General features: G+C 44.8%; 1 protein-coding gene across 1 annotated transcript in view; it reads right to left on the bottom strand.

Annotated features, from left to right (window-relative positions):
• The window catches only part of LOC127210173 (phosphatidylinositol 3,4,5-trisphosphate 3-phosphatase TPTE2-like), a 38932-nt gene that overhangs the window by 14459 nt on the left and 11448 nt on the right, over positions 1-13025 (bottom strand). The window contains exons 8-12 of the mRNA XM_051169849.1: positions 12912-13000; positions 9709-9770; positions 7284-7364; positions 2837-2942; positions 285-376 (exon numbers count right to left, since the gene is read on the bottom strand). Coding sequence (XP_051025806.1) covers positions 285-376; positions 2837-2942; positions 7284-7364; positions 9709-9770; positions 12912-13000 — 430 coding nt within the window. The remainder of the gene's footprint in view (positions 1-284; positions 377-2836; positions 2943-7283; positions 7365-9708; positions 9771-12911; positions 13001-13025) is intronic.

Genomic DNA, 13025 nt, shown 5'->3' with positions numbered 1-13025 from the left:
ATGTGGTGCTGGGTCCCTGCCATCCTAGCACTGAGGATGCGGAGACAGGAAGATCCCTGGCTTTCCTGATTTAGTGAGCACCAGGTTCAGTGAAAGACCAAGTCTCAAAAAAGAAGGCAGATAGCCATTGAAGAAGGCACCTATTTTTGCCCCCTGGATTCCACGCGTACACAGACACACTTCCATCCATACCCGAACATATGCCTATACCTCTACGCATATAGGCACACAAACAAAAGCAAAAATAAGCCACCAGAAAATTCAGTTCATATATTTTCTCTTACCATACAATTTTTGGAAGAAAAACAGGAAAAAATAATCTCCTGCCACATTACTATTTGTATTTTTAGATCACTTCCATTGCCCTTTCCAACACCTGAGTAAAAGTGAAAAACACACACTTGTTAAAGTCAAAACATCTCGCCAATCGACACTGCAATTTGAGATTAATGACCTCATTTCATAATGTAGACATATTTTATCATTTGACATTGTATAGATTCTGTTTTTGAAAAGCAAGACTTCAGAAGCCCAATTTTGTCTCCTAAAGCAGAATTTATGAGACTAGAGAGGAAAAGAGAGAATAAAACATGTAATTTAGTTTCCAAGAGTTAGAATTCCATTGCTTTGTCTTTTCAGGAAAAAAAAAAAAAAAAAAGCTGGGCATGGTGGCACGTGCCCTTAATTCCAGCATTCAGGAGGCTGGCAGATCACTGTAGGAATTCCTTAAAATTTCCAAGGTAAACAAACACATATAAATAATCTTGGTAGTTTTAATTTGTATCTTCTGTTTTTTTCTTGAATAACTGAGAAAATGTTAAAGGCTGTACATCTAGATCTTGTTCTGTGCTGCTCAGAAAGCTGGATATCCTAGGTCTTCTGGAAGATGCTAGTGTCTGGTAACGATTCCCATGGCAGCCAGCACATAGGACTCTGTTCGGTCCATGACTTAGCTGACACAAGACTCTTACAGTTCAGAAGCAATGTCTTTAGCTGCTTTTCTAGCAATGGAAATGGCACAGCCCGGTCCCTTCTAGGTGAGCCATTCGCGCTTTCCCACTCTGTCTGAGAGCAAGGTGTGTGTGTGTGTGCGCACGTGTGCACGCGCTTGTGTCACAGAGTGATGGAGAATTAGGCACAGATGCTTCCATTTCTTCTCATATCTCAGGAAAAGTTAACTAGGTTTCCTTCCTTCCATGGGTGATGGTGGATCTTAGTCACAGCATCTCTCCTCTGACATTCCAGACACACCACGAGCTACATGGACGATGATAAGAACTTTTGCTAGTGGGAATTCTTTGTAGCAGCTAAGAGGATATGGGACAGCGTGACAGAGATGTTTTCTCCTAACCCTCCCATCTTCATGTAGATCCAGGTAGAGATGAAGCAAGGGCCCTTAGGAGCCTTTCTTCACTCCCAACCCTGTGTGCTCCAGCACCCTGGCTAGGCCATTATCTATGCACTATTTCCCTCCATTGCCAACTACATAGGAACTTCCTTTTAAAAAATATTTGTATTACCATATTTTTTCGGACCACAAGATGCACTTCCCCCCAAAAGTGGGGGGGATTAGGGTGCGCCTTATGGTCTGATTGCTGTTTTTACTGTTTTTCTTGTTTTACTGCTCTAAAAACCGGGTGCGCCTTATGGTCAGGTGCATCATATAGTCTGAAAATATGGTAGTTCTTTGAGAGTTCTGTATAACTTGTGATCATATTGATCTCGTATGACCAACTCTCTCAGATCCACCCCTCCTATATCCTACTTTATATATTAAAAAAATTAAATCCATCAAAGCTAGTTTGTACTTCCCAAATATTCTTGATGTGTGGTCTTCCACTGGAGTGTGGCTGGCTTACCAGAGGCAGCATGCTCAGAGAAGCTGACTCTTCTCTTCCCAACAGTTATCAGTTGTTTAAAGCTCCTCAGCTAAACGAGAGGATTTCAGGCCCCACTTCCCTCTTCATGCTGGGGTTTGGTCTGGCTTGGGCTTGCACAAGTCTTGTGCATGCTGCCATATGTGTAGCTTCCCCGTATGTTCAGATGAAACTGTCTCCTTGCAGTCATCCACCGCCTCTGGCTCTTACACTCTTTCCCATGATCTTTGAGCCTCGGCATGGTAGAGGAGTGGGGTGTGTGTGTGTGTGTGTGTGTGTGTGTGTGTGTGTGTGTGTAATGGAATGTATATGATGTTCTATTACACATACTGTATTATATATTCCATTATATGTGTGTGTGTGTGTGTGTGTGTGTGTGTTCCATTATTTTGCAGTTGGCAGTTAGGATAGAGAGCCACAGCTGCAGAGAATAAGAGACTGTAGAATCTACCCAAGAGCTTCTAAGGGGAAGGAGACACTGGACTAAGCCTAGTTAAATGTAAGTTTTTAGTTTAGTAGTTATATGACAATAAATAAAAACATTTTCTGACTGGATATTTAAGGCATCATAGGAGAAGTGCCAGTGAAGATTGCAGTAGGAGAAAGGGGTAAATGAGGAGACCAGGTGACAATAAAAAGCATCTCTAAGAGGGCAGGTGAGAAAACTATATGGGGATGCCTCTGACGAGGTGAGCATGAGAAAGAAAGAAGCAGTCTCAAGCACTCTCCACGGAGGTCAGAGAGGCAGTGAGAAGGGACAGGGATGCCTTCCTAAACTCCAGCACCAGCTGATGGAGGAAGGAAACACTTAGTAGCTGTCAACACGCTCTCACACAGCCAGTGGCAACTACAGAGGTAGGGATTCATGTGCGAGTCGTTGTAAATAGGCAGCTACTCCTCTAAACATGGAAAACACTGGCCCTTCTGCCCAACCCTTCCATTCTAAATAAAGCACTTACCATGAATAGAATAAATGATGAATTTTTTTATCACAAGTATTTTGCTTGGAGGGAGAGTGCATCGGTAGCTACATTTCAGTTTTTCAAAATATTTAACATATCTGTTCTGCAAAGCAACAGAAGCCTTGATTAAAATGGGGATATCAGCCATTACTAACCGTGACCCTTCCTTGCCCCCCCCCCCATCTCTCTCCCTCTTATGAAGTGTTTGTCAGGTACAGTTAAGGTAAAGAAACAACTCTAGAATGCTATTACATAGCTGGGCATATTTCATATATGTTGCCTCATGACTGAATATCTACCAAGAAAAAAAAAATCTGAATTTGGTACTGTGATGAATGAACTAACATGAAAGGAGCCAATTCTTGCCCATGTTTTTGGTTTTGTACATGTGAGATATATATATATTTATATATGTTATACATACACATATATTTATATACATATAAAATATATATGTAGCAAAGTATGCATGCATGTGGGTATGTGGGTACTCATGTGGAGGCCAGAGGTTGGTGCTGGCTATTTTGGATCACCACCACCACCACCATCATCATCATCGTCATCATCATCAAGATAAGGGCTCAGTGTGTAGCTCAGGCTGACCTAGAATTTACTATATAGACTAAACTGGCTTAGAACTTCTAGAGATTTATCCTTTTTTTTATGCAAGGACTTTCAGTAAACTTGGAGTTTATCCATTTAGCTAGATTGGCTGGCCAATGAGCTCTGTGGATTTACCAGTCTCTGCCAGCCCCTCATCCCTCCCCAAGTGCTGAGGTTTCAGACTTGGAGCACCAGGCCTTCATGTGGGTGCTGGAGATCCCCAATTTAGATCCTCAAGCTTGACTGGTGAATGAACCACCTCTCAGCTCCCGGCTTGTGCGTGCTCAGGAAAAAAACAAAACAAAGCATCAAAACAGCCTCAACATTCCAATAGAGTGGTTGAAACTTAGTGATGATGACGACCTTAGAGGAAAAATGTGGTCTGGAGAGGAGAGGCCCTGCTTTAGCAGAACCACGTATCTGAAGATTCTAGAAAAACGAGATCTATATCCCAGTAGGTCACGTGCCATTCTTCTCTGTCTGTCCAGTCTGAGCATCTTCACTCTCCATTTGTCTTTATTGCCTTTGGGAGGAATCCTGGAGGATCGCCGAGCCTCACATCGTCCCTGTGCAATGTTGCTCACAGGCCTTCCTTGACTCTTTCTTCAGGAAGTGTTGAAAGTGCTACTGACCTAGCAGTCATGCTTCCTATTAGAAATGGGAGTCTGAGGCCAGCAAGATGCCTCAGTGGCTCTCACTTGTCATACATGCCTGGGAACTGGCTTCAAATCTCAAAAACCATGTGAAAAATCCAGGCATGACTGTGTATTCCTGTAACCCAGCACTGTAGTGTAGAGGCGCAAGGACCCTGAAGCTCACTTGCTAGCTAACCTAGCCCTAACAGCAAACTTCTGGTTCACTGGGAAGCCCCATCTCAAGATCAGGTGAGAGCCATAGAGGAAGATGCCTGATACCTTTTTCTGCTCTCTATATGCATACACACAGCAATGCATCTGCACATTCACATGCATGACCACACGCACAGGCACACGCATGAGCGCGTGCACACATGGGAGGGGAAATGGAAGTCATGTGTCTTTTTGAGTTTGTCATTTTTTATGCAGAACCTAAATTAAAAATTACATGTGATTTGTATGTACATGTGTGTATTTATATGTTTGTATGTGTATTATATAGCTCATGAAGCTAGAAAGGGCATAATAGGAGAGAAGGAAAAGATCTTAAAGGAATGGGGACACAGAGAATAGTGGAACACATACAATAAATAGTACAGGAGAAGGAGGTGCTAGCTGAGGGAATAAAGGAAATGAGCCAGGGGATGGGTGAAGACAGTGGGCACAGGAGGGAGGGGGTGAATGAGGACACATGTATGACACATGTGACACATATGACAAATGCATGAAGATATCATGCTGCAAGCAATTACTTTGTATGCTAACCTAAAACATTAATTTAAAAATTTACAGTTATACGAAAGGTTTCAGAGGGGTGGGGGGAGGGAGAGAGAGGTTTCTACAAGTTCTTGACTTGGAAGTGGTTGCAGTATGGCTGGTAGAGTGGTCCACAAGTGACTGTGGTGGTGTGTGAGCACCACCACCCAACATAGGGCACCCTGTTCCATGGTCTTCCCAACACCTCTCAAGCCTGTAGTTGAGTCCTTGCATTGATAGCCTTTGATAACCAGTGTTAAAGAGGTTTTGTTTTGAGGCAGGTTCCCTCTGTGTAGTCCTGACTATTCTGGAACTCTCTAAGTAGACTGGGCTGGCCCCCTTGAACTCACAGAGATCCACTTACTTCTGTCTTCTGAGCACTGGGGTGACACGCATACACTACTAGGATGAGTATTAAGGAATTTTAAAGAGTCCTTATGTCAGATGTCATAGTGAAATACTTGTGGGATAAAATAGTTTGTTGGCTGGAATTTCCTTAAAAATAATCCAGATTTAAGGGAAAGAAAGTGTGGAGAGGGATGTTCAGGGGTTTGAGGAAGAACAGGTAGAGAATGGACACAGCGCAGCTGATGGGGAGCTGAGATGACGGTTGACGTGGACACAGTGCAGTTGATGGGGAGCTGAGATGACGGTTGATGTGGACACAGTGCAGTTGATGGGGAGCTGAGATGACGGTTGATGTGGACACAGCGCAGCTGATGGGGAGCTGAGATGACGGTTGACATGGACACAGTGCAGCTGATGGGGAGCTGAGATAGTTGACGTGGACACAGTGCACCTGATGGGGAGCTGAGATGACGGTTGACATGGACACAGTGCAGCTGATGGGGAGCTGAGATAGTTGACGTGGACACAGTGCACCTGATGGGGAGCTGAGATGACGGTTGACGTGGACACAGTGCAGCTGATGGGGAGCTGAGATGACGGTTGACGTGGACACAGTGCAGCTGATGGGGAGCTGAGATGACGGTTGACGTGGACACAGTGCAGGTGGTGGGGAGCTGAGATGATGGTTGATGTGGACACAGCGCAGCTGATGGGGAGCTGAGATGACGGTTGACGTGGGCACAGCGCAGCTGATGGGGAGCTGAGATGATGGTTGACGTGGACACAGTGCAGGTGGTGGGGAGCTGAGATGACGGTTGACGTGGACACAGTGCAGGTGGTGGGGAGCTGAGATGATGGTTGACGTGGGCACAGCGCAGCTGATGGGGAGCTGAGATGATGGTTGACGTGGACACAGTGCAGGTGGTGGGGAGCTGAGATGACGGTTGACGTGGACACAGTGCAGGTGGTGGGGAGCTGAGATGACGGTTGACATGGTATGGCGAGCATAAAGCAGTCGACTCTGTTTTTGTGTGTGTGTTGGTTTGAGGTAGCTCCCTCAGGCCAGGGAGGTGCACGCTAATGGCCATGAAGCCGACACTGAACCAGGCAGAACTTCCCCACCTCTAACTGCTTCATCACATATTTGCCATAGCAGCACCAATCCTCACTAGCACACTGCGGTTGGAAAAGTACATGATAAACTGTGTTTGAGAGGCCAAAAGGCAATAATATATATTTTACAACAGTCAGTATGTAGAACTGAGTGTGGTGTATAGATACACACACATATATGAAATACAATCTTATCTCATATGCAATATTTTTTTGAAATGAGGTCTTTCCTAGGCTAGCCTCAAAACTGAGATCCTCTTGCCCCATTATAGGATTATAGGTGTGAGCCATCATGCCTGACTCAATAGTATTTTCCAAACTACTTATCTTTCATGTATGTATGTATGTACGTATGTATATTATGTATGTATGTATGTATGTATGTGTTTTTGAATTTGTGAGACAGGGTCTCTCTGCATAGTTCTGGTTGTCCTGGATTTCACTCACTAGACTAGGCCTTGAACTCAGAGATCTGCCTGTCTCTGCCTCCTAAGTGTCCAAGCTTCTTTAAAATACAATTTCTCCCCCACCTCTCTCTCTGTCCCTTCACCCCCTTACACACACACACACACACACACACACACACACACACACTCACTCACTCATGTACACAGGGGAATCATCCAGAAACTGTTCTTCAGGCACTGAACTGTGGGTGTGTCTGTGAAAGGCTCTGTTCCTCCCCGGGAACTGAGTGGTAAACTTCATACGATAGCTATAGGTCAGAACCCTCCTACCTTGGGAGGGCAAATCAATTTCTGAACTCTAGGAACAATGACAAACACAAAATGTAGAGTAGACCGTTCTGGGAAGATCACAGAGCTTGGCATCTGAGGTGGGGTTCTCAGGCTCAGGGCGGGAGCAAGGCCTGTCCCAGGGCACCTCAGTGCTGTCACCTGATCATCAGCCTGGAAGGGTGGGATGTGAAACTAATGACAAATGTTGATGCCTCCTGCCGGCCCACAGAACCCTCAAGGCAGAGATCTTACCTGAGAAGGAGTCTCTATTCCTTGAAACTTAGAGCTGCTGCTTTTATCTGTCCGCCGCTCCCCAAAAAAGTAAAGACTTTCCTAGGGGAAAAGGGGCAACACAGCCACAGTTCAGCTGCGCTCTTCTTTCCCCTACGCCAGGCATTCTTGAAGTCTGGCTTCCTAAAGCTGGCAGTCCCTGGGTAGAGGCTACCCCAAATACATGGACTGCTAGACCAGGAAAGGCCAGGAAGCACCTCAGGGCTGACCTCCGGGCCTCACAGAACCCTGAGCTCACTGATTCAGCTAGCTTGACCAGCAAGCCTTGGGAACTGGCTTGACCTCATTCCCCTGGACCTGTGCCCCCCTTGTTGGGGTTACAGGGGCGCACCACTGTGTGTAGCTTTTTTCTTTCTTTCTTTCTTTCTTTCTTTCTTTCTTTCTTTCTTTCTTTCTTTCTTCCTTCTTCTTGTTGTTCTTGTTCTTGTTGTTCTTCCTCTTCTCTTCCTTTTCCTCTTCCTCTTCTTCTTCTTCTTCTTCTTCCTCTTCCTCTTCTTCTTCTTCTTCTTCTTCTTCTTCTTCTTCTTCTTCTCCTCTTTTTACATAGGTGCCGGGAGATCTGAACTCAGGTCCTCTTGCTCCAGCCACAGGATCTTTACCCACAAAGCCATCTCTGCACTCCCTGCAATTCACTCTCTGAGGCTCACTGACTTGTTCAGACCAGCAAGCTGCAGGATCCACCTGTCTCTAGTGTCCTACCCAGCCCTCCCGGAGTGACGGACAGGCACATGCGGTCACTCTCTTACATGGTACCAGGGCTCTGAACACAGGGCAGGTTCTTGTGCTTGTCCAATAGGCCTTTTCCTGACTGAGCCATCTCACCAGCCCCTCACTAAGTTTATTTTTATCACTCTCTAATTATTGATCTATAATTTAAAGAAGAATCACTGCCCTGGGATACTTTTTTTCTTTCACCCGTGCCTTTGACCCCCAGGCACTGGATGAACTGGCCCAGTCCTAAGGCAGGCATGGCACCACCTATAGCCCCCAGAGACTATATAGTAAACCAGGAAAAAAGACTTTGGTTTTTGTTGTTGTTTGTTTGTTTTTGTTTTTTGAGACAAGGTTTCTTTGTGTAATCTGTCTGTCTGTCCTGGAGCTCATTCTGTAGACCAGGCTGGCCTTGTACTCAGAGATCCACCTGCCTCTGCCTCCCACCCAACAGCTGGGATTAAAGGCGTGTGCCACCACCACTCCACTAAAATACCCATTTTTCAAAGCCCATGTATCAAGTTATAGAAACAGAGAGAGTGCTGGGTTGTGAGAAGTGCACATGTTTGGAAGTCAAAGCGTCTCTTCTACACATTGTAGGAGAGATGAGCAGGGCGTTTGGAAGTGCTGAGCTCTCAGCTTCAGGCAGGCAAAGGAGTGAGAGTTCTGTTTCAAAGGGTGGAAACAGGACAAGCACAATGTCTCAGTGGGCAAAGTAGCTTGCCACCAAACCCGATGACTGGAATTTGATGCCCAGAACCCACAGAGTGGAAAGAGTGAACTAACTCCTGCACGTGAGCATGCACATACGCACATGTACACACGAGTGCTAAATAAATGTTAAAAAAAAAGATGTTTAAGGAATTGGAAACAGCCCACCTTGTCTCCTCAGAAATTTCTGGAAGGTCACATATCTCCCACACATTGACTTTCACTCAACAGAGATAAAACATAATAATATGCTGCTGTAAGTTGGAAAGTGATAACTTTTAATGATTTACCAATTGTAAAAGGCAAATCTTTGGGGGCACTTATCTAATTAATCTTGATACTATTCTTGCAACAAAGGAAGAAGCCATGCGATTGTGGCGGGAAGTGTAGGGAAAGGGGGGTGTTTTGACCACTGAAGACTTTTCCTTTCCTTTCCTTTCCTTTTCTTCTTTCTTTCTTTCTTTTTTTCTTTTCTTTGTCCTCCTATGGCCCAGGCTGGCCCTGACAGTAAGTTCCTCCTGCTTCAGTGTGAAATGCTGGGGTCAGGGGTAGGTACCTACAAACCTGACCCAGCCTTTTTACATTTGCATGACTGGTTTAACTTATCTTACCTTAGTCCTGCAGTTACCATGCTCCACCTCTATGAAAATGTTGATATTGTATATATCATCATCTTTGTACTAATTTTTAAAAAAATATTACACTAACATGTGACAAATCTTAATTACTGGGGTATTTTGCATTCCCTTAAACTTTGTGTCTCTCTGACCTCAGCCGAGTCCTGGCCCAGGACAAGAGTTACCAATCTCACATTAAACAAGGGAAAAATAGGGTTCTAAAAAACCACCTCTCCAGTTTAAATTATATGAGTCATGACTCACATAGGCATCATGGCATTTTACAGTGACGCTTCAGAATAAGTAAGTTCCGTCTACACGAGGGACTACAGTGACGTCGTTCATACCTTCGCATTTAAAACTACTTGGCCAGCAATGAGGCAGGCACAGATCATGGTTCCAGTTCTCCCTGGAAAGAAAAGCCCATTTAAAGAGTGATCGTTTCTCATGGTGCTCAGTATGAAAACTCACTCAGAGGACTTGGGGCAATGGCTCATTTTCTTGATGTGCAGAAAGCACCAGGACATGAATGTAGATCCTAGAAGCCATGTGAAAAGCTGCTGTGACAGGATTTACCTTGACCTCAGTACTGGGGCATGGAACCAGGATCCAGAGGCTTGTTAGCCAAAACAGCTCTCTCTGGGCTCAGCGAGAGAACCGCTCAAAAAAAAAGGCGCAAGGCTCAGGGGTAAACGGCACGTTGAGAGCCGAAACCGGCAGCGAACAGTCAAAGGACACACAGGAAGCCGCAACACCGAACACACACCACCCACAACACATCGCACATACAACAGTCCTACACAGCATGCACACACACACACTCCCTAGAACACACACACTCACTCACACACATACATTCACACACATATCCACATCCTCATACACTCAGACACACACACTCACCCACAAGCACACTCACATACACAGTCATAAACACACATGCACACACACACACTCCCTAGAACACACACACTCACTCACACACATACATTCACACACATATCCACATCCCCATACACTCACTCATACTTAGACACACACACTCACCCACAAGCACACTCACATACACAGTCATAAACACACATGCACACACACACTCACACATGCATGCACACACACGCATGCACATACAACACATGCACTCTCACACACATTCGCATACACGTACCATACACACTCATACATACACATGCACCCACACTTAAACATATATATGTGCACACACACTTCATGCATGCACATACACATGTACTCTCACACACACTCATGCATGCATGCAGACTCACACACACTCACACATACACTCATACACACACACGCACACACACACACACCATATAAATTAACACAATAATTTTTTAAAGGTTAAAGCAATTAAGAAATCCCAAGGTCAACCTCTGGCAACACAGCAGAAATACCCAAAATGCATTTTGTATAAGTAAATGTCCCAAATATTTTAACTCAGAAATAGCCCAAGTCACTGCTCTGTGGCAACACCTGGAATTCAGCGTCCTCCTGTGGGAATGATGCACAAGTGTTGCTGTGGGCTTTTCATCTGTCTCTAATGTTGACATTGTGGTAAAGGCGAAGACAGTCATCTCTGCCAGGACTCTAACACTAAACCACTACTTATATACCTGTTTTTAAAATCAATTAATTAAATTTCTTTACAGCCTGATCCCAGACCCCTCCTTCCTCTCCTCCAAGTCCTACCCCCATACCCGCCCCCCTCCTTCTTCTTAGAGAAGAGGAGTCCCCAAGGGGTATCAACTCAAACTGGCACCTCAAGTCACAGCAGGACTAAGCACGTCTTCTCTCACAAAGGCCAGTCAAGGCAGCCTGGCTAGGGGAAAAAGACCCAAAGGCAGGCAACTGAGTCAGAGACAGCCCCTGCTCCCATTGTTAGGAGACCCACATGATGACCAAGATGCACATCTGCTACACGTGTGTAGGAGGCCTAGGACCAGCCCATGCATGCTCTTTGGTTGGTGGTTCAGTCTCTGTGAGCCCCCATGGGCCCAGGTTAGTTATATCTGGTTTTTATAACTAATATAAACACTCATAACATGATGTAGCCTTTGCAGTGCCCATCATTCCTTCCATTTAAGAGTTCTTAGCTAGTTAAATAAACAAACAAACAAACAAACAAACAAAAAACTACTCACAGTCCCATGCAGTCCATACTGCCTCAAAGTCTCTACATACCCAAGGGTGCCCTTGGATTTCTGATCTTCTTGCCTCTAACTGGTCTTTTCTTTGTTATGGTTTCTAATTTTGTGTGGGCTTTGTTTGTGTGTGTTTCTTGTTATTTAAATTGCTTTCAAATTTCTGATTTTAAATATTGCCCCCCCTCCCATTTTTTAAAGAGAGAAAGAAGGCATAGAGTAGGATGGGTGGAGAGGATCTGAGAGGAGATGTGGCAGGGGAGCCATTATTAGGATATGTTGTGCAGGATTTCAATAAGAAGAGTAGCTCTTTTCTAAAACTAAGCCAGTGCCAGATAGAGTACTCACACCTGTGATGGCAGTATTTGGATGGAGAAAGGAGGATGGTGAGTTGTAAGCTTGCCTGAGACACGTAGGTAATTCAAGGACCAGCTGTGCTACTTATTGAAACTTTGTCTCAAGGGAAAAAAAAACTCTCTCCAAATAAGAGCAATAACAATAAAAACACCAAAAAAGAAGACTGGAAAGATATTTCCAAAGGAAGACATGCACATGGCCAAAAGGTATATAAAAATGTTCAGTGTCACGGGAAAGCATATTAACCACAATAAAATAAGAATGATAAAATGATACATATGTTAATTACTTGGATTCAGCTACTGCACAATAAATATAACTACAAAAATATAATGCATATCATAAACACATATAATTTCTATCAATTAAAAAATAGCCTTAAAATAAAAAGGTGTTATACTATCCCAAAGATAAATACCATTGATATTTTAACACACTTACATTAGCAAGCCAAAAGTAAAATAGCCCAACTATGTAGTAAGCAAGGGGAAAACCCTCCCAGCCTTCCTCTGCTTTCTCCTTCTTCTCATCTCAGCCTTTTTCTCCCCTCTGCAGTTCCTCCCCTCTGCTGTTCCTCCCCTCTGCTGTTCCTCCCCTCTGCTGTTCCTCCCTCTGCTGTTCCTCCCCTCTGCTGTTCCTCCCTCTGCTGTTCCTCCCCTCTGCTGTTCCTCCCTCTGCTGTTCCTCCCTCTGCTGTTCCTCCCCTCTGCTGTTCCTCCCTCTGCTGTTCCTCCCCTCTGCTGTTCCTCCCTCTGCTGTTCCTCCCCTCTGCTGTTCCTCCCCTCTGCTGTTCCTCCCTCTGCTGTTCCTCCCTCTGCTGTTCCTCCCCTCTGCTGTTCCTCCCTCTGCTGTTCCTCCCTCTGCTGTTCCTCCCCTCTGCTGTTCCTCCCCTCTGCTGTTCCCTTTCCCTCTCCTCACCGTCTTGAAGCCAATAGTTTAAAATGTTAATCACTGACGCTGCCTAAATTGCTTTTGTTCTCATACATCAGTATTTCTTTAAAGAAGGGGAAATGTAAAAGGCGCTCTCACCTTTTCCTCCCTTACAGTGAACTGCCACAACATTTTCAGGGTCTTGGACCATCCAGTCATTTACTTCCTTGGTGAACAACAACATTTCCCTGATTTCAAATAGAAGATTTTTTT

Source organism: Acomys russatus, chromosome 27 (genome assembly GCF_903995435.1).
Source record: "Acomys russatus chromosome 27, mAcoRus1.1, whole genome shotgun sequence".
NCBI classification, from domain to species: domain Eukaryota; kingdom Metazoa; phylum Chordata; class Mammalia; order Rodentia; family Muridae; genus Acomys; species Acomys russatus.
Note: the sequence above shows the minus strand (reverse complement) of the source record. Positions and strands in the feature narration are given on the sequence as shown.